The following is a 20,579-nucleotide window of genomic DNA, read 5'->3' as shown; positions in this document are numbered from 1 at the left end:
AAACAGTATATTTAGAAAAGGGGGAACTCAGTATAGCTACAGGTAATAGTTAGAGCTTAGGGCTGCTGCTCATGTTAACTAAAGAGAAGACTCCTGAGCTTGAGAACCCATCTTCCAAAAAAATTTTAAAATAGGTAAATCCAGATGTATGGGATATCCCAACTCCGGGTCTGACTAAAAATATACCTCCTGTGTTAATCAAGCTGAGACCCAACACACCCTATCCCTGGAAGAGACAACACCCTCTAAAATCAAAAGCCCAAGAAGGAATAAGACCAGTGTTAAAACATTACTTACTCAAGAGACCACCCAATATACCTAGACTTGCTTACCTCAAGGTTTTAGATAATATCCTCACTTATTTAGAAATGCCCTGGCTAGAGAATTGAGAGCATTACAGTTGCCAGGTAGTATATTATAATATATAGATGATATATTAATAGCCAGTTCAACTAAAGAAAGTTCAGAAAAAATTACTATATTAGTGTTACACTTCTTGGGAGAATGGGGATACCGTGTGTCCCTGAAAAGGCCCCAAATCTCTGAACAGCAGGTACACCACCTAAGTTTTATACTGACCCTGGAGAAACAGATGCTGGCTCAAAAGAAGATTACGCTGCCCTGCTGGCACCTGGAAACCCTGGTAGTGTAGTGGTTAAGTGCTATAGCTGCTAACCAAAGGGTCAGCAGTTCAAATCCGCCAGGCGCTCCTTGGAAACTCTATGGGGCAGTTCTACCCCGTCCTATAGGGTCGCTATGAGTCGGAATCAACTCGACGGCACTGGGTTTGGTTTTGGTTTTGGTTTTTACTGACACCTACCACCAGGAAGCACTTTAGGGGCTTCTTGGGGATGACTAGGTTTTGCCGAATCTAGATGCCTAACTGTGGCCTTATAGCAAGACCTCTGTATAAGGACCTTAAAATGGGAAAAAGAGCTCCCTTAGATTAGACCCCGGAACATCAGAAGGCTTCTAATAAACTAAAGATAGAATTAAAAAAAAAAAAAAAAAAACTAACCTTAGGGCTCCAAGATTTAAGAAAGCCCTTTAAACTGTTTGTATATGAGAAACAAGGGGTGCTCACTCAGGAAATTGGTTCTATAACCAGGCCAGTAGCTTACTTTTCAAAACAGCTTGGCCCTGTGGCTCAAGGCTGGCAAGGGTGCCTTCAACCGGTTCAAGCTAGGGGCCTCCTAGGAAAAGAAGCATCCAAGTGTCCTTGGGACAATCCACTGAGCTATCAGCTCCTCATCAAGTACAGACAATATTGGCTGAAAATGAAAAGGAAAAAGGGGCCAAAAGGAGGTATACCCAAGAAGGCCCAGGTAGGTAGCTAGTCAATGATAAAAAAATTCTCTGTGCTCCCGAGTCTGGACTATAGAACATTGTTAAGTGCTTTCACTCTGCCATCCAGTATGGAAGGGACACATTAGTGAACTTGCTGAGTAAACGCCTTTGTGAAAAAAACATATAAAGTGGTTAAACAAGTGGTGCTCAATTCTAAAACCTGCCAAAAAAAGAAAAGAAAAAATCCTCAGTTGTACCTAATACCCCCTCCGCTTGCAAAGAAAGTCCAGCACAGAGGAACCTACTCAGGAGAAGACTGGCAAGTAGATTTCACTGTCATGCCTCCATGCCAAGACTATAAGTTTCTGCTAGTTTATGAAGACCGTTTTATAGGACAGATAAAAGCTTTCCCTGTTAGGACTGAGAAGGCTACTGAAGAAGACGGAGATTTCCCTGAAGAGCTCCCAAACTATAGAAGACCTGAAGTTCCTGTTTAAATGAAAAAAGACACCTCCCAGCAATAGATAAGTATCTACATAGGCGAGGAAAAAGAGTGAAGTCTCCAGAGGGAAACCAGAGCCCCTCACCCTCATTACTCTCGGAGTGACGGCCCGATAACGGCCTTGGGAAGAATAACAGTGAGTGTTATTTGTAATGCCTACACAATCCAGAATGTAGCCTCTATAGTGGAGGGGATAGCTGAAGATGCCGGGCAGGGACTCAAAGGCCTTGCTACCTCATTAGACTCTTTGGCCAACATGGTGATGGATCACAGAGTAGCCCCGAAGTACTTATTAGCAGAAGAGGGTAGAGTTTGTGCTTTCGCTAATACCCCTTACTGCATGTACATCTGTTCTTCTGGGGAAGTGAAATTGAGGGCAAAAAGGTTGTTAGAACATGCAGCATGGCTTCGCGATGTTCTGAAGACTTTGGCAGGGGACACCTGGGCCCAGATCAAGGGATACCTGCCCTCGCTCACTTAGGTTTTTACCTTTACTGGGACCTACAGTAGCTATACTTTTATTATTAATTTTTAGACCATGACTTTTTAGTCTCCTTGTAAAGTTTATCTCCTCACGACTTCAACAATTTCAGCTCAAGCTAATGATAATGCAGAGATTTCAACCTATACCCAGATAAGAGCATTCCAGCCCTTATATATATATATATATCATTAGAACAGGTAGCGAGAGACTTTTACTCGGCTAGGCAGGAACAAAGCCCCGGTTCAGCATGAGGAAGTTACAGAACCAGAGACCTCCATCCATATTCCCATAAAGATTTATGGCTTTAAGGTCTCCCAGGGGGGAAGTGAGACAGGAAAGAGATTGGGTGGCTGAATTAAATAAGGGCTACATTTCAAGGCCCTGTGTGCTTAACCAGCTATAATTAAATAGTCTCTGAATCTAAACCTAAGTGCAGGCCACCATATAACTTTTGTTGCTGGCACCCGAAAACTACATGTGATTAACAAACTAGGTGCTTAGACAAGATAAGGGGCTACATTTCAAGGCCCTGTGTGCTTGGCCAGCTGTAAATTACCAATAATCCTTCTGAGTTGTTTTTCAAGGCCTCACCAGGTGCAGTAAAAATCAACGTGGCCTATGAATGACCTTTCACATGAGACAGACATGAACGGGGACCCCTTGCCAGGGCTGAAACCAAGATACAGAGGCATCATGCATGCACAACATTCCAGAATAAGTTCTGTTTGACATCCCGGCAGCCTTGTGACAGACTCCATCTTGGTTCCAGCAACCTCTGCAAGGAAGTCCATCTTGAATTCTAATTGCGCACGCATGTAATTTCCACAATCCCTCCCCTTCTCCTAGAAACCTAATGAATAAAGACAATGCCTTTTTCCCACCTAAAAACTTAAAAAACACTAAAAAATCTTTTGTTCAGTGAGAGACTGGAGGCTAGCGTAGGTGGAAACCCCTCTCCCTCTCTCCCTCCCGAGCCTTTTACTTTCTCTCTGTCACTGATGAGCTTTTGTTTTTGTGGAACCTCTGAGCCTCTCCTTGTTGTTCTTGGTCAGAAGAAAGTAAGAACCTAGGCAGGTCTTAGTCCTGAGCCGGGAAGCCTTTCCCTGTAACAGTTATATTTAGGAATATTCTTTTGGTCCCCAAAGGTCAACTGTCCAGACTTAATAAACCCAAGGCTGGAAGACAAAGATTCCCCCACTCAGGTAGATCCATCTGTAATTTCTCCTCACATTCATATGCCATATACTGTCCTGCCTCAGATGCAGAGAGAGAGGGCAAAGCTTCCTCTCTCCACCTTTTCCGTGTGTTCACATTCTTGTTGGCATCACAGGTGACTACCTTGAAAGACAGACCTCTGAGGGGAGCAGGGGCACAGGTGTTAAAGTTGAGCCTCCAAATCCCACTGCTCATAGCTCCTCATCTGGACACGCCCTTCTCTACCCACCTGCCCAACTGCTTCCCTGGGTCCCTCCTGCCATATATCCTAGTCCCCCTAACAGAAGGCTCTGTACAGACTGTGTCCACTATGTCCACCTGGTTCGTTTTTGAAATTGGACAGAGATCTGGGGTATAATAGGTTAAGAAATTTTTCTCCCCTCGAGTCTGCTAAGACATTTAAAAATTTTATTTTATTTTGTTGTTGTTGATAGTATACACAGCAGAACAAACACCAATTCAACAATTTCTACATGAACAATTCAGTGGCACTGATTACATTCTTCAAGTTGTGCAACCATTCGCATCCTTTCCTGAATTGTTTCTCTCCCACTAACATAAACGCACTGCCTCCTAAATTTCCTATCTAATCTTGCAAGTTGCTGTTGTCAATTTGATCCCGTATAGATAGTTCTTAAAAGAGCACATGCTCAAGGCAGATATTCTTTACCAGTTAGGCTAAACCATTGTTCGGTTTCAAGAAGACTTCAGGGTATTTTTTTGGTTTAAGGTTTAAAGATAATCTGGGGGCAATAGTTCCAGGGGTTCAGCCAGCCTCAATGGCTCCAGAAAGGCTGGTATCCATTAGAATTTGAAATTCTGTTCTGCATTTTTCCCCTTTTCATCAGGATTGTTCTATTGAATCTTTGATCAAAATGTTCAGTAATGGTAGCCGGGCACCATGGTGTGCTGCATGCCTAGCTGTAAAGTATAATAAATGTATGGGATCACAGCAATTTCTGGATAAACGTCCTACATGCTAAAAGAGAAAAAGCAACTTTTGTCAGATGACTACTTTCCTTTCATTGTATTTCATGTCTAATACTTTACTTGAGGAACCACCCAAAGCTTCTGACTGCATGAAGGTCAAATGTACCATTGTGCAATTGTGTTTCTTTTCCACAAGAATTAAAAGTATTTTTGGTGCTAGCGAGAGTCAAAGGAGGACTAGAAGATCATGGGAAAGGGGGATTATGGGCTTGTGGAGAGCTCAGAACTGGGGACAGGACACCTGGGCACCAGGCTATCATACTAACACCTCTAAGCTTGTTTTTCCTCATCTGTAAAAGATTAACAGTGCCTCTTCTGCCCACCTCTGGGGAGGAAAGGAATAACAGAAATGTTTTGAAAAGCAAGCAGTGCTGTTTTTATATAAGTAGCAAAGTGTCTTTTTTCTCTTCTGTTTTTCTTAATGACCCTTTAGCTTTCTTCATGTATGATGTCCTTGAAGTCATCCCACAACTTGTCTGGTCTTCGGTTATTAGCATTCATTGCATCAAATCTATTCTTGAGATGGTCTCTAAATTCAGGTGGGATATACTCAAGGTTGTACTTTGGCTATCATGGGCTTCTATTAATTTTGTTCAGCTTCAACTTGGACTTGCATAGGAGCAATTAATGGTCTGTTCCACAGTTGGCCTCTGGCCTTGTTCTGTCTGCTGATATTGAGCTTCTCCATGGTCTCTCTCCACAAGTGTAGTTGATTTGGTTCCTGTATATTCCATCTGGCAAGGTCCTCATGTATAGTCACTATTTACATTGTTGAAAAAGGTATTTCCAATGGATAAGTTGTTGGTCTTGAGAAATTCTACCACGTGATGTCCGGTGTCATTTCTATCATAGAAGGCCATATTTTCCAATTACTGATCCTTCTTCTTTGTTTCCAACTTTCGCATTCCAATCACCAGTAATTATCAATGTAACTTGATTGCATGTTTGATCAATTTCAGAATGCAGAAGTTAGTAAAAATCTTTATCTTTGGCATTAGTGGTTGGTGTGTAAATTGAGTAATAGTCTTATTAACTGGTCTTCCTTGTAGGCATAAGGATATTATCCTATTACTGACAGGGTTCTATTTCAGGATAGATCTTGCAATGTTCTTTTTAATGATGAATGTGACACTGTTCCTCTTCAATTTGTCATTCCTGGCATAGTAGACCATATGATTGTCCAATTCAAAATGACCAATACCAGTCCACTTCAGGTTACCAATGCCTACGATATTGATCTTTAAGTGTTCCATTTCATTTTTTGACAACTCTCAATTTTGATTTGTACTTCATACATTCCACATTTCTGATTATTAATGGGTGTTTGCAGCTGTTTCTTCTCATTTTGAGTAAAGGCACATCAGCAGATGAAGGTCCCAAAAGCTTTACTCCATCCATATCATTAAGGTTGACTCTACTTTAAGTAGGCAGCTCTTCCCTGGTCATATTTTGAATGCCTGCCAACCTGAGCAGCTCATCTTTCAGCACTACATCAGACAGTGCTTTGCTGCTCTTCATAAGGTTTTTCACTGGCCAATTTTTCCAGAAGTAGATTGCCAGGTCCTTCTTCCCAGTTTGTCTTAGTCTGGAAGGTCTACTGAAATCTGTCCACAATAGGTGACCCTGTTGGTATTTGAAAGACTGGTGACATGGCTTCCAGCATCAGAGCAACACAAGCCACCACAGTATGACCAACTGACAGCACTTAATTGTGCTCATGCAGTACCTGTACATAAACCAAGAGGCAGTTGTTTGAACAGAACAAAGGGATACTGCATGGTTTAAAATCTGTTAAGGTGTGGGTCAGGGTTGTATCCTTTCACCATACTTATTCAATCGGCATGCTGAGCAAATAATCAGATAAGCTGAACTATATGAAGAAGAACGCAGCATCAGGATCAGTGGAAGACTTATTAACAACCTGCAATATGGAGATGATACAATTTTGCTTGCTAAAGTGAAGAGGATTTGAAGCACTTACTGATGAAGATTAAAGACCACAGCCTCCAGTATGGATTGCACCTCAACATAAGAAAACAAAAATCCTCACAACTCGACCAATAAGCAACATCATGATAAATAGGAAAAGATAGACATTGTCAAGGACTTCATTTTACTTGGATCCACAATAAACAGCCATGGAAGGAGCAGTCAAGAAAGCAAATGATGCATTTCATTGGGAGAATCTACTGCAAAAGACATCTTTAAAGTGTTCAAAAGCAAAATGTCACCTTGAGGTCTAAGGTACACCTGACCCAAGCCACAGTATTTTCAATCGCCTAAAGTATGCATGCAAAGGGTGGACAATGAATGAGGAAGACTGAAGAAGAACCAACACCTTTGAATTATGGTGTCACTGAAGAATATTGAACGTACCACGGACTGCCAGAAGAATGAACAAAACTGTCTTGGAAGAAGTATAGTCAGAATGATCACTAGAAGGGAGGATTGTGAGACTTCGTCCCATATACTCTGCATATGTTACCAGCAGGGACCAGTCCTTAAAGAAGGACATCATACGTTGTAAAGTAGAGGGTCAGGGAAAAAAAGGAAGACCTTCAATGAGATGGATTGATGTAATGAATGCAACAACCGGCTCAAACATTGCAATGATTATGGGGATGGTGTAGGACTGGGCAGTGTTTTGTTCTGTCGTACGTAGAGTTGATATGAGTCAGAACCGACTCAACAGCGCCTAACAATAACAGCAAAGTGGTATTGTTTATTATTTGTTCCAGATCACGGTTAGAGGCCCATATTCAGGCTCTCTGGGTGTGAAGATGATCACATTGTGGAACTCATGAAGTCAGTGCCAATAAACTAATACACAGAAAAAAAAAAAAAACACTTCAAAGCACCTGCTTTTTTGTTTTGGGAATAGAAAACCTTGAGATTCAGAGCAAGTTTAGAGTTGGACAGTCTAAGAATGGAAGTGCCCTCTCATCCATTAGGAGATCTGGGTAGCAGCTTCTGGTTATAGGACCAGAAAGTCTGAGACCTCAAATACAACCTTTATAAAGCATTATTGCTTGTACTCTTTTATGAAATTGCAAATGCAGAAAGAAAACAAACAAAAATGGATCTATACGTGTCCTAAGGCAGGGCGTACTTGAGACATAATCCATATGAAATCAGTTTACAAGCCACAATATGCTATCTGAATAAGTTACCATTTTGGGGTAACACCCAAGCACAGAGCAGGGTACAGAGCATGTGGCCCACTAAGGTCTTTCCTGTCCCCTTTGCTTTCCTTTCTCTTGTTCCTTTACGCATGTGAATCAGTAGCATTATTAACTGACTGACCAAACTGAGAATCTGACTTTCAGCAACGGAGTAGTTCTTCCAGCTAGTTACACTGGGACTCTGAATGAAGGAATAAAAATAAAACATTTACATTGCTAGTCTAAAATTTATCATGAAGCATTTCAGACTCACTGCAACGTGTGCTGTTTATCAGACATTCACTGTCACAATGCAGCTTGACTGTCTTGCAGACAACTTCAATGGTACTTTTAAACTGGCACAGGCAGCATGCCATATGACTAGGTAAGATCCTGTAAACGGAAATAAGGAGAATTAAACTAATGTGAATGGGGTTACTTAAGTAGGTAGAAGCAGGCCAAGGCCACAGGGCTGTGTATGAAGGAGTTCTTTTTTTTTTTTTTGAAAATCTGTATAGCAGAGCAGACACCCATTCAACAATTTGTACATGTACAATTCAATAACGCTGGTTACATTCTTCAAGTGTGTCACCTTTTTACCCGTATTGTTTCACCACCACGGACTTAGATTGACCACCCCTATACTTTTTTTTTTTATACTTCTTATCTATGCTTTATAGTTACTGTTGTCAACTTGATCACATACAGGTAATTCTTTAAAAGAGTGCTATACTCATGGTGAACATTCTTTACTGATGTAGTTAAACCGTTGTTTAGTTTAAAGATAACTTCAGGGAATAATTTGGGGTCATGGTTTGAAGATTTTCTGAGAGTGATAGATTCTGGGGTTCTTCCAGGCTCAAAAGGTCAGGTTTGCATTCTGTAAGAATTTAAAATTCTGTTCCAAATTTTTCCCCTTTTCACCATGATTCACCTACAGATTCCTTGATCAAAATGTTCCATAATGGTAGCCAGTTACAGCCCAGTTCTTCTGGCCCTGTGGCAGGGAGAGCAGTAGTACATGGAAGCAGTTAGACCTGCTGTCCAGTTCCATGAAGGAGTTCTTGGGGCATATGGCTTGGGCACTTGGATGGGGACCAGGTGGTCAATGGCTGCTCTTGAATATGGTAAATAAACAGGAGGGAGGATAGAGGTGTCCAACAGGAGGGTAAGGATGGCAGTGGGTATGGTATTAACTCAAAATGGATCATAGACTTAATTGGAAGAGCTACACAACTATACAACTTCTGGAAAAAAAAGCACAGGAGAAAATCTTTGTGACTTTGGGTTATACAAACATTTCTCAGATAAGACAGAAAAGAAGCACAAGCCATATAACAAAGAAAAAAAATTGCTAAATTAGACTTCATCAAAATTAAAAACTTCTGCTCTTCAAAAGACACTTTCAAGAGAATGAAAAGCAGCCACAGGCTGGGAGAAAATATTGACAAAACACACATTCGAGAGAGGGGATATATCATCCAGAAAATATAAAGCACTTTTACAACCCAATACTATAAGAAAAATATCCAGTACAAAATTCCAACAGATGTGAGCACTTCATTAAAGAAGATACAAACGGCAAATAGGAACATAGACACTTAACATCATCAACTATTAGAGAAATACAAATTCAAACCACACTGAGATACTTTACACAACTACTAGTGTGCAAGTATTAATAGACAGTGTTGGTACATTTGTACTGAGCTGCCTTTACTTTTTTTTGATCTTATTTGTAAAAAACTTTTTATTTGCAAATGTACAGAAAAGGTGAAAACTTTTTCAAAGACCGAAATATACATAAACACCGAAAACCAAACCCAGTGCCATTGAGTGGATTCCGACTCATAGCGACCCTATAGGACAGAGTAGAACTGCCCCATAGAGTTTCCAAGGAGCGCCTGGTGGATTTGAACTATCGACCCTTTGGCTAGCAGCTGTGGCACTTAACCACTACGCCAACCAGGGTTTCTGAAATATAAACATTAGGTAAAATACGGAGCAATAGCAACTCTCATCCACTGCTGGTGGGAAAGCAAAATGGTCAGCCACTTTGGAAAACAGTTTAGCAGTTTCCTATACAGCTAAATATGCCCTTAGCATGTGATATAGCTATCCCTCTCCTAGGTATTTACCTCGAAGAAATGAAATCCTGTGTTTGCGCAAAGACCTGCGAGTGTTTTCAGCAGCTTTGTTCACAATAGCCAAAGATGGAAACAATCCAGCTGTGCATCAACTGATGAATGGATAAACAAACTGTGGTACATCCATACAACTGGAATACTACTCAGCAAAACAAAGGAGTGAACTACTTATAGATGCAACAACACAGACAAATCTCAGAAGGATTACACTAAGTGAAAGAAGCCAAACATTAAAGGTTCCATACTATATGAATACATTTATACGACGTTTTCCAAAAGGCAAAACAACAGTGATAGGAACGAGATATAGGTGGTTGCCAGGGGCTGGTGGTGGCAAGAAGGGATTGATGGCAAAGGGGCACAAAGGGGCTTTTGGGGTGACAGAAATATTCTAATCTTGATTGTGGTAGTGGTTATGTAACTACATATTTGTGAAAACTCCTTGAAGTGTACACTTAAAAAGCGTGAATTGGGTTACACGTAGTTTGCCTCAATAAACTGACTTTAAAATAATAAAATGAAGCTAAAAAAAAAAATCTTAAGTGAAAATAAATCTAAGAAAAAAAACGACTTACAGTTTTTCCAACTTGAGTGTCATTATGAGGATGTTCTCAACTGTTGTAAGTGACACTTGTGTTGTTCCCATGTCTCTGAAGGAGAAAGACCAAACGTTCATGATATGAACCCAAAGACAAAAATTCTATACTGCAAAAGATACTGAAGGACAGGTAATTACTTCAATTTTGGCTTCTCTGTAAAACAAGCTAGCTCTAGTTTATTTGCCATAGAAGATAGCTCCAGAAAGTTCTTCTGGAAGAAATTCAATTTTATTTGCATCATCAAATGGATGATGTCAGCACAGAACAGTAGGACTTGTAGTCGTTTACCGTTATCCCACTTCTCATTCCCCGATTGTATTAACCTCTCCTGATTCCTTGTTCTTTTTATAATGTACACCTTAATCTCTTTGCTTTTTTGAATAAGTGATAGTTCTACATTTATCTGCATATACCATATCCTTATGTGTTCTTCAACACTGCTCTCTTCCACTGTTACTGCCTTGCCCAGTTTACATCCTTTCTTAATCCTTTTCTTCGCCATAACTTTTTTCAATAACCAAATTAAAATGATGACTTTTTAGCCTAAATGCAAAATACTTAATCTTTGATGAAAGTAAAAATGAAGAATCAAAATCATCTAATAACCCACAAGATAGTTGCAATACTTACAAATACTTTAATGCTGGCAATTTAAAAAGATATGAATCTTCGACGGTTACCAGAGGATTACGATTGAGAACTCTGGAAAAATGCAATGGAATTAAAGTTATCTGCATTTTCAATAACTTCCATGAACGTTTATACTCATTTTTTTTTTGGTATGGAACTTGTAGGTGAAAAAATAAAAATCATTTTCTGCCTTAACCTATAAATCACCCTTAGAATCCATAAAGCACTCTTCCTTTGGGAATTAGGAGATAAGTGGAGAAAGGAAAGAAAGAGAGTGAGAAAAGAAAGGTGGATAAAAAGAAAAAATACACCAAAGAACCTTAGGAAGAAACCTGTAACCTCATTCGGCCAGAAAACCCTGGAAGTGACCATGCTGGGAGGAAGCCTTTGCTCCATAGGAAATACTATTTCCAGTGTCCTCCATAATTCAAGGTGCTTTCATTTCAGTGTTTAGAACTTCAAAAAATTCCATGGTTTAATTCACCCAATTGAAAAAAAAAAAAAAATAGGACTAATACTTTGGCCTTGGTACCAAAGGGGAAGAGGGTAAATCTAAGAAGAGGAACTTGGGGAAGCCATAGTTCTGTCACACACTCCAGGTACATTCTTGTATCACAGCCCTTGTTACACTGATGTCATCACCTTTACTTGTCAGTCTCCTGGACTGCCAGCTTCTTGAGGGCAGGGACCACAACCTGCCACTGGTGTCATCCCTGTACCTGGCATAGTGCCTGATGTTTACCAGGTGGTTAGTAAATATGTTGAATAAATAAATAACATTTTGCTTACATATCAATGAATGGATTCATTAAAAAAAAAAATTTTAGTCCAAAATGCTAGAATAGATTTTTTTCTCAATTCTTAAAAAAAAAAAGAAAAGAAACTGCCTTTAGGTTACCTCTATTCAAGAATCATTAGGGTACTTTTGCAGAACATTATAAAATAATAATTATTACGTGTATTACCAACAGAACTTCCAGGTACAATGATCAGCGTTTCACATTCGATCCTCACTATAACCTTCTTATATGGTAGACATTATCATTACCCCATTTTACAGATGAGGAAACTGAGGCACAGAGAGATTATGTAACTAGTCCTAGGTCACCAAGCTAGTAAGATGCAGTTCTAGGATTTGAACTCAGTCCCGTCTGACTCCAAAACCTGTGTGTAACCTGTATGAAGAAAATGGGTTGAAAACAGTGGTTACTTTTAACTTTAATTTTGAGAGCATTAAATATAGATATATACCTTTTCAAATTTCGTCTACTCATTGGGGACAGCCTCGCGAGAACTACACTTTCTGTTTCTCTTCACTAATTGTCTCTCATGACTAAATATTTAATTAGTCTATGTTCATATGTGTCAGGGTAGAACTGGGCTCCAAAGGGTCTTCCATAGCTGTTTTTTCAGGCATAGATCGTCAGGCCTTTCTTCCCATGTGCCTCTGGGTGGACTTGAACCTCCAACCTTTTAGTTTGTAGCCAAGCACATTAACCATTTGCACCATCCAGGGAATAAGGGTCTAGTATCCACAGTACGGAGCCCTGGTGCCACAATGGTTAGGAGCTCAGCTGCTAACCAAAAGGTCAGCTGTTTGAATCCACCAGCTGCTCCTTGGAAACCCTATGGGGTGGTTCTCCTCTGTCCTATAGGGTCGCTATGAGTTGGAATTGACTTGAAGGCAACTGGTTTGATTTATTTGTTTTTATAGCCACAATATATAAAGAACTCTTACAACTCAACAATAAAAAGATAAATAACACAATTGAAATATGGGAAAAGGATTTGAATAGACATTTCTCCAAAGAGATCTATAAATGGCCAATAAGCAGATGAAAAGATGCTCAATATCATTTACCCATCAAGGAAATGCCAATCAAAACCACAATGAGGTACCACTTTGCATTTCCTAGGATGGCTTTAAGGACAGATAATATCAACAACAACAAAAAAATTAAGCTATTTAAAAAAAAGAAGATAACAACGGTTGGCAAAGATGCCGAGAAAATGGAATCTTCATATGTTGGTAGTAAAAATGTAAAAAAGGGCAATCACAGTGGAAAAGTTGGCAGGTCCTCAAAATGTAAACACAGAGTTACAGTATGACTCAGCAATTCCACGCCTTGGTATGTGCCCCAGGGAATTAAAAGCTGTAGTTCACACAGAAGCTTATACACAAATGTTCACAGCAGCATTGTTCATAATAGCCAAAACGTGGAAACAATCCAAATGACTAGTAACTAATGAATGGAATAACGAAAGGTGGCATATCCATACAGTAGAACGTCATTTGGCCATCAAAAGGAAAGAAGTACTGATACATGGAGCCCTGGTGGCACGGTGGTTAAGAGCTCAGCTGCTCAGCAACAGGTTGGCAGTTTGAATCCACCAGCCACTCTTGGGAAGCCCTATAGGGCGGTTCTACTTTGTCCCATTATACGAAGTGAGAGAAGCTGGACATAAAATGCCGTATATTTTATGATTCCGTTTATACAAAATGTCCACAATAGACAAATCTATAGAGACAGAAAGTAGAACAGTGGTTGCCAGAGGTTGGAGGGAGGGTATGGAATTTCTTTTTGGGGTGATGAAGTATTCCAGAATTAGACAGTATTGATGGTTATACAATTTTGTGAATATACCCCTGAATTGTACACTTTAAAATGCTGAATTTTATGGTAGGCAAATTATATCTCCTTGAAAAAAAGAGCCATCTTGTACTACACAGAGTGCCAGTTTTCAGAGATCAGATGTGTTGGTAGATGGAGAAAAGGGGAATGAAGACTCTTCCTTACTTAAAGTCAGAGTTAGTAAGTGGTGTGTCTGGGAGCCACGTAGCTTGTTCTTGCCTTGTTATCTTCCCTAGTCTTTCTAGTCTAGTGCATTCTTCCAGATTTATTTTAGTACTATTAATGAGTTTGATTTAAAACAGTAGCTAATACTCAGTAAGACGTTATGAAGGGAAAGAATGTGAGTGTCACATGTCTGGTTGAGCATGGTTTCTCAACAAGGGCTCCTTTTCTTTTTTTTTTTTAAAACCTTTAAGTTCACTGATGGGCTCTATGCAAGTGAGCCCAGCCACCTCTGCCATCTCTCCCTGCCTACTTTTCCCCCAGCCATTAAGAATGCCAATTAGGCAATATGTAAATGGTCGGCAGCTCGAATCTGCCAGGCGCTCCTTGGAAACTCTATGGGGCAGTTCTACTCTATCCTATGGGGTCGCTATGAGTCGGAATCGACTCGACAGCACTGGGTTTCTCCGATTGTTGTGGAGTAGATTCTAACTCATAGCAATCCTATAGGACAGAGTAGAAATGTCCAATATGGTGTCCAAAGTATTTGATCCTCTGCTTCTTTACGGAAACAGATTGCCACAACATTCTCCCAGGGAGCAGATGGAGGGTTTGAACCACTGACCTTTTGTTTAGCAGCCGAGTTCTTAAACATTGCATCCCCAGGGCACCTAAAAGCAATATACAGCCAACACAATGTAGCAAAGTTTTGTATTCTTCCTCCCAGATTACCTCAGTTCTCCAAACCTCTGCTCTTTCCTTCCTTTTTTTGTGAACACATTGTTTTCGTTTAGGTGAGAGTTTACAGAGCGAATTAGTTTCTCATTCAACAGTTTCTACACAGCTTGTTTCATGACATTGGTTGCAAACCCCTGAATGTGTCAGCACTCTCTCCCTTCTTCCTGGGTTCCCCATGTCCATTCGCCCAGCTTTCCTGCCCCTACCATCCTTCTGAACTTTGCTTTTGGGCAAATGCTGCCCTTTAGGTCTCATGTAGCTGATTGTTCTGAGGTGTACATTCCTCACTGGTGTTATTGTTTATTTTACAGGCCTTTCTACCGTATGGCTGTAATGTGATCTCCGGGAGCGATTTCAGTTCCAAGTTTGAAGGGTGTCTAAGGGCCAAACTCTCAGGGGATCCACCGGTCTCTATCAGGCCAGTAAATCTGGTCTTATTTATGAGTTTGAATTTTGTTCTATGTTTCCCTCCCACTCTGTCCATAACCTACTACTGTGGTCCCGCTCAGCCTCTGATCTTTCCTAATAGATCATCCATGACCTCACAGCCATCAGCTTAGTATTTCCTCTTAACTAAACAGCCGTTCTCTAACTGACATTAGAATTCTCAAATTTGTCCCCAATGAAATCAAAATATGGGGACAGTATTATCCTATTTCCTGCTCCTGTCTTTAGAGCACACTTTCCTTCACCAAGCTTGTGGTTGGTTGAGAGAAATGACTTACCAGCTGAAGTTTGGGGGACTCTGTAAGTCTTTTGGACAAACTAAATGATGCTAACGGTTTTACAGAATTACAGTGGACGATGCACTAGAGATCATTTCCATTTCTGGTTCAATCCCTTCATTTCATAGATGAACTAAGGTGCAGTGGGGTTGCAGAATAGGTTATTTAGGGTCCCACAGCTAGTTAGTTAGAGTTCAGAGACGAGAACTCCTGACTCCTAGCCTATTGCGTAATTGACATTCATGGGCTTATCTTTGTGGGAGAAAAATGCGGCAATACTTTTAGCTCAGAGTCTATCCCAAAGTCAAAGTTTAAGAAATATTGTTCTAAATTAGTTTTTAAAGTGTATCTTATTAGAAGAAGAAAACACAAATATATTTTTTAGGCGATACATTTCCAATAAAATTTACTTTTAATATTTAATAATTATTTATCAAAGATTTTGGTGTGTATACATACATACATACAGGTATATGTATATGGATTTTTTTCTTTTTTTTAATTTAATTTATTTTTATTGTACTTTAGATGAAGGGTTACGGAACAAACTAGCTTCTCATTAAACAATTAATACACATATTGTTTTGTGAACACTGGTTGCCAACCCCATGACAGATAAACACTTTCCCATTCTTGACCCTGGGTTCCCTATTACCAGCTTTCCTGTCCCCTCCTGCCTTCTTGTCCTTGCCCCTGCACTGGTGTGCCCATTTAGTCTCATTTTGCTTTATGGGCTTGTCTAATCTTTGGCTGAAGGGTGAACCTCAGGACTGACTTCGTTACTGAGCTAAAAGGGTATCCAGGAGCCATACTCTTGGGATTTCTTCAGTCTCTATCAGACCAGTAAGTCTGTTTGTGTGTGTGTGTGTGAGTTAGAATTTTGTTCCACATTTTTCCCCAGCCCTGTCTGGAACCCTTTATCGTGAACCCTGTCAGAGCAGTTGGTGGTGGTACCCAGGCACCATGTAGAGGTGCTGGACTCTGGGGAAGGCTGTAGTACTCATGGTCCATTAGTCATTTGGACTAATCATTCCCTTATGTCTTTGGTAGAAAACACATAGTTTGCATAAGCGTTTTGCTATAGAACAACGGGACAGATGAAAGGGGGCTCACAACATAAGGGAACATCTCCTACCTCTTATGTTTTTTTCTCCCAATTCTACACAGATCCAGACAGATGGGCTATGTGTCCTTTCTATTAACTGAAGACACAGAGAAGAATTGAGGACTGAAGCCTGTCATCACTGTCCTGAGTGTCCTGAAATCCTACCAGCTTTAGCTGAAAAAATGCCCAAAGCAGGCAGTGAAAATAAATTTAAAATAGGACAAACTCCCAAATTATTCTAGAATTTCAAGGCAGGCAGGAGAAAATTGGTTCCTTGGAGGAAGGTAATCAAAAAAATAAGCAGAGTGACGTAGACCCTGTTCTGATATGTCTGAAAGTACTTGGGGATGGAGTGACCCCTTTCCTTTACTCATCTACATAGATCCATGAGCCGTGAGAACATGACTGCCCACGTGAAGCTCCTCAATACAAGACCTCTGATGACAACACAGAGACTTTCTCAGGGGCAAAGCCTAAAGAACCTGAAATGGGTAACCTATCCTTGAATCGAAGTTTGGAGAATAGCCTGGAAGAAGATTCTCCAACTGGGTGTACAAAGAAGCAGAGGAATAGTGGAAGAAGCAAGGGCCCTGGAATCAGGCAGAGCTGGGTTTGAATTCTGACTCTGCCACCTTCTGGTGAAGTGACTTGAGTAATTCACTTCTCTGAGCCTTATGTAGCACCATTTCTCACACAAGGTAGTTTGAAGATTAAATGAAAGCACATGTGTAAAGCACCAAGCATGGGCTGGGCACAGAGTAGGTGCTCAGAGGTAACAATGTCATATCTGCACTGGCCAGTGAGCAGAAATCCTAGGACTACCCCGGGATGGCATGGAGAGGGGTTCCATGGGGGTTTCATAGGAAAATGAATCTCTCTGCTCTAACGGTCCTATCCAAGTAAGAAAGCAACTTCAAGACACAATGCACAAAAAGTCAAACTGCCCTCATACACTCACATTACAAGGAGTGGAGAGCTGCATAGAGAATTGCTGTGAATCTCCTCAGTGGCTCAGCCCACTTATTAACAGTGTGTACCCAGGCAAGCTACCCAACATCTCTGAGTTTCAATTTCCTCATCTGTAAAATGGGGATAATAATATCTATATCACAAGACTTACTGAGAAAACGAAAATGAGATACATCATGAGCTAACATGCATTGAGCATTTCCTATGTGCCAGGCATGATGGTAAGAGCATTATGCATGCCATCTTACTTGGTATAATAAGTAAAATTACTTAGTGTAGTGTGTGGAGCATAATAAGAAATACCTAACAAATACAGATTTTAAAGAAATGTCATGGGGCAGAGGAAGAATTACTAAGCTTCAGAGAGAAAAGAAGATAGCTTGGGTGGGAAGAAGAAGATGAAGATGGAAAAAGACAAGTGTAATACTTGCTGGGTGTGACAGTCTAAACACTTTTGAACCTTTACAAATTAAACAGCTACCCTAAATTACTCCAAAGAACAGACCCAAGTGGTTTCTTTTCATCTTTAATGTTCATGCCTTTCTAAGAAGAAGCTGCCGGGTTTCCAGTGCACACCAAAAAGTGATGACAACATCCCGAAGTGTGTTATCTTTTGTGTGTCTACCTCTATCTAAAGGGAACCGATGCTAGTTGACTGGGGGAGCGGTAGGGCATCTCTTTGATGAAGCTTAACTGGCCTTCAAAGCATGGCCTCACCTACCTCATTGATAGTCAGTAGTGGGGCAAATAATTCAATAGGAATTAGGCTTGGATTTTTTTTTTTTCATCTTATTTGATCTTGGTGCTTAAGTTCTTGGCACAACCTTGATGTGCCACAGACAAGTCAGCATGTGAACGTGCTCTATCTGAATAAGGTATAGCCTCTATGTTGTAGAATCCATCCGTGTTTAAAATCATGGAGCTTGTATGGTTAGAACCAATAAACTTGACTAAAAGAATTTTTTTTTTTTTTTTAATTAGCCACCAGTCTGGACCTGTGTGGGTGAATAAAGGAGAAACACTTTAAACTCAGAAATAAAAGGTAGACTTAACATTTGGGATTATCCACCCCTGCTTGTTTTCCACAATGTATTTCATCCCTGATTTCATCTGAAAGAGATATGATTACTGCTACTATTCAAAGAGCGCTGTTTAACTAATGAGGTCTTGGCACGTCTTCGAGGTGGATTTCAGACTCAGAGAAGACTGACTCTTTACACTTCTAACGTGTTCAGCTGGGGTTTGTAACGACATAGAGGCTTCGCTTAGGAGACCTGCTGCTGCTGCTGTTGCTTCTGCTGCTGTCGAGTTCATTCCAACTCACGGGGGCCCTACAGGACAGAGCAGAACTGCCCCATAGGGTTTCCAAGGCTGGCATCTTTACAGACGCAGACCGCCACATCTTCCTCCCGCAGAGCGCTGGTGGGTTTGAACTGCTGTCCTTTCCGTTAGCAGCCAAGCGTTTAACCACTGAGGCACCAGGGCTCCTTTTCAGGAGATTTACTGGGTTATAATTAGCTGGAACCTAGGTTTTGTTCAGCCTGAAGCTTATCTAACTTGGAAATTCTCTCTAATAAAAAAGTGCAAAAGTTTAAGTAAGAAAATTGCTAGGGCCCCTCCTAGGACCTTGGAAGAGTTCTATGGAAGTAAGGGGCCCTGAGGCTTAAGCTTTGTTCAATCCATGATAACCCCACCTCCGCTGGGAACTTTTTAAAAAGCTTTTTTAATGCCAGAGAAATACTGTTTCAACTTGTAAATGCTCCAGTGCTGTGCCACATGGGTTATAGAATTACTTAGCTTTTCAGAGGTGCCATCTTTTCTTGGCAATCTGCCTTTGGAAAGAACTGCAATAAAGCTTATATTTCACCTGTGGCAAACAAATTACCTATTAGAAAAATTTGACCCAAAACAAAGGAGGAGCCCAGCTTCCAACCCACATTGTGGCAAGTGTGCCAAGCTTTTCAGCATGCCTGTGTATTAGTTTTAGGAGTATACCCTTTGCTGTCGAGTTGATTCCAACTCAAAGGGACCCTATAGGGCAGAGCAGAAATGCCCCGTGGGGTTTCCAAGGCTGTAGTCTTCCTGGAAGTAGGCTGCTAAGTCTTTCTCCCTTGGAGTGGCTGGTGGGTTCGAACGGTCGACCTTTTAGTTAGCAGCTGAGCACTTAACCACTGTGCCACCAGGGCTCCTTTTTAGGAGTATACCTCTATTCAGATAACATGTTTATTCATTTATCTCCAATACTAGCTAGCTCTAACTCTTTCATTACTATTTAGCAAATGCCCTTCTCTGTTGTTTAAGATGAACACAGAAATTTGAGATAAGAAAGTTGGTCTCTCCTCCATCCACTTTTTCTATGAGTATTTTCTAATCCCCTACCCTTCCTCTGGAGCCCTGTGTTGGCACAGTGGTTAAGCACTTGGCTGCTAACTGAAATTTCGGTGGTATGAGCCCACCAGCCACTGCACTGAAGGAAGATGTGGCGTTCTGCTTCTGTAAAGATTACATCCTTGGAAACCCTATGGGGCAGTTCTACTCTGTCCTACATGCTGTGAGTTGGAATCAACTTGACGGCAATCAGTTTGGTTTTAGGGGGTTCCCTTCCCCCTCCTTTGTCATCCTCCTACCTTGTTGCCCTGTGCAGGGATCCTAGCGTGGCTCTTCTATGTTTTCTCATCAACCTCCACTTCCTTCTTCCATTCTGACAGTCTCCTGGGGACAAAGTCCTGTCCTTTTTCTCTTTGTACAGCCAGCTCTTAGTACAGTGCCTGACACACAGTGGTCAGTGAACGTTTTTCATTGATCTCATTAATTAAAATGTGATACCCACTTTCCCCCTATGTTGCCTACATAATCACGAAAACGGAATTCTTACCAGGGAAATTACGACCTTGTTATTGAAGCTACCAAAGTTTCTTGGTGTGGGAGCTAACCACCCAGCTCTCTGGTCTCTTATCACAGACTATTCATAAAAGTCTCTGGTGCCGACAAAAGAAAAAGGGACCCTCAAGTTTTCTTTCCCCAAGTTCAGCATCAGCAAATTAACGGTGGGGCAGGTGGCTACAGGTTGGCATCTGCAGGATGTTAATCTGGTTCCAGACACACCTGACATGAACTGTGTGACATGGGTTGCTGAACCATCAGGCAGTCTTTTCCAAAGTCAGGTTTAGAGGACAAGCTCCATCTTTCATCCAAAATTCCCTTGAGGCCGGTGAACATACCCACTACCACT

General features: G+C 40.9%; 1 protein-coding gene across 1 annotated transcript in view; it reads right to left on the bottom strand.

The window, feature by feature from the left end:
• LOC135228106 (leucine-rich repeat-containing protein 37A3-like) overlaps window positions 1-20,579 on the bottom strand; it is a 56,615-nt gene that overhangs the window by 16,106 nt on the left and 19,930 nt on the right. The window contains exons 4-6 of the mRNA XM_064271456.1: window positions 11,016-11,087; window positions 10,362-10,436; window positions 7,914-8,032 (exon numbers count right to left, since the gene is read on the bottom strand). Coding sequence (XP_064127526.1) covers window positions 7,914-8,032; window positions 10,362-10,436; window positions 11,016-11,087 — 266 coding nt within the window. The remainder of the gene's footprint in view (window positions 1-7,913; window positions 8,033-10,361; window positions 10,437-11,015; window positions 11,088-20,579) is intronic.

The sequence above is a fragment of the Loxodonta africana genome, chromosome 18, assembly GCF_030014295.1.
Source record: "Loxodonta africana isolate mLoxAfr1 chromosome 18, mLoxAfr1.hap2, whole genome shotgun sequence".
In the NCBI taxonomy this organism is placed as follows: domain Eukaryota; kingdom Metazoa; phylum Chordata; class Mammalia; order Proboscidea; family Elephantidae; genus Loxodonta; species Loxodonta africana.
Note: the sequence above shows the minus strand (reverse complement) of the source record. Positions and strands in the feature narration are given on the sequence as shown.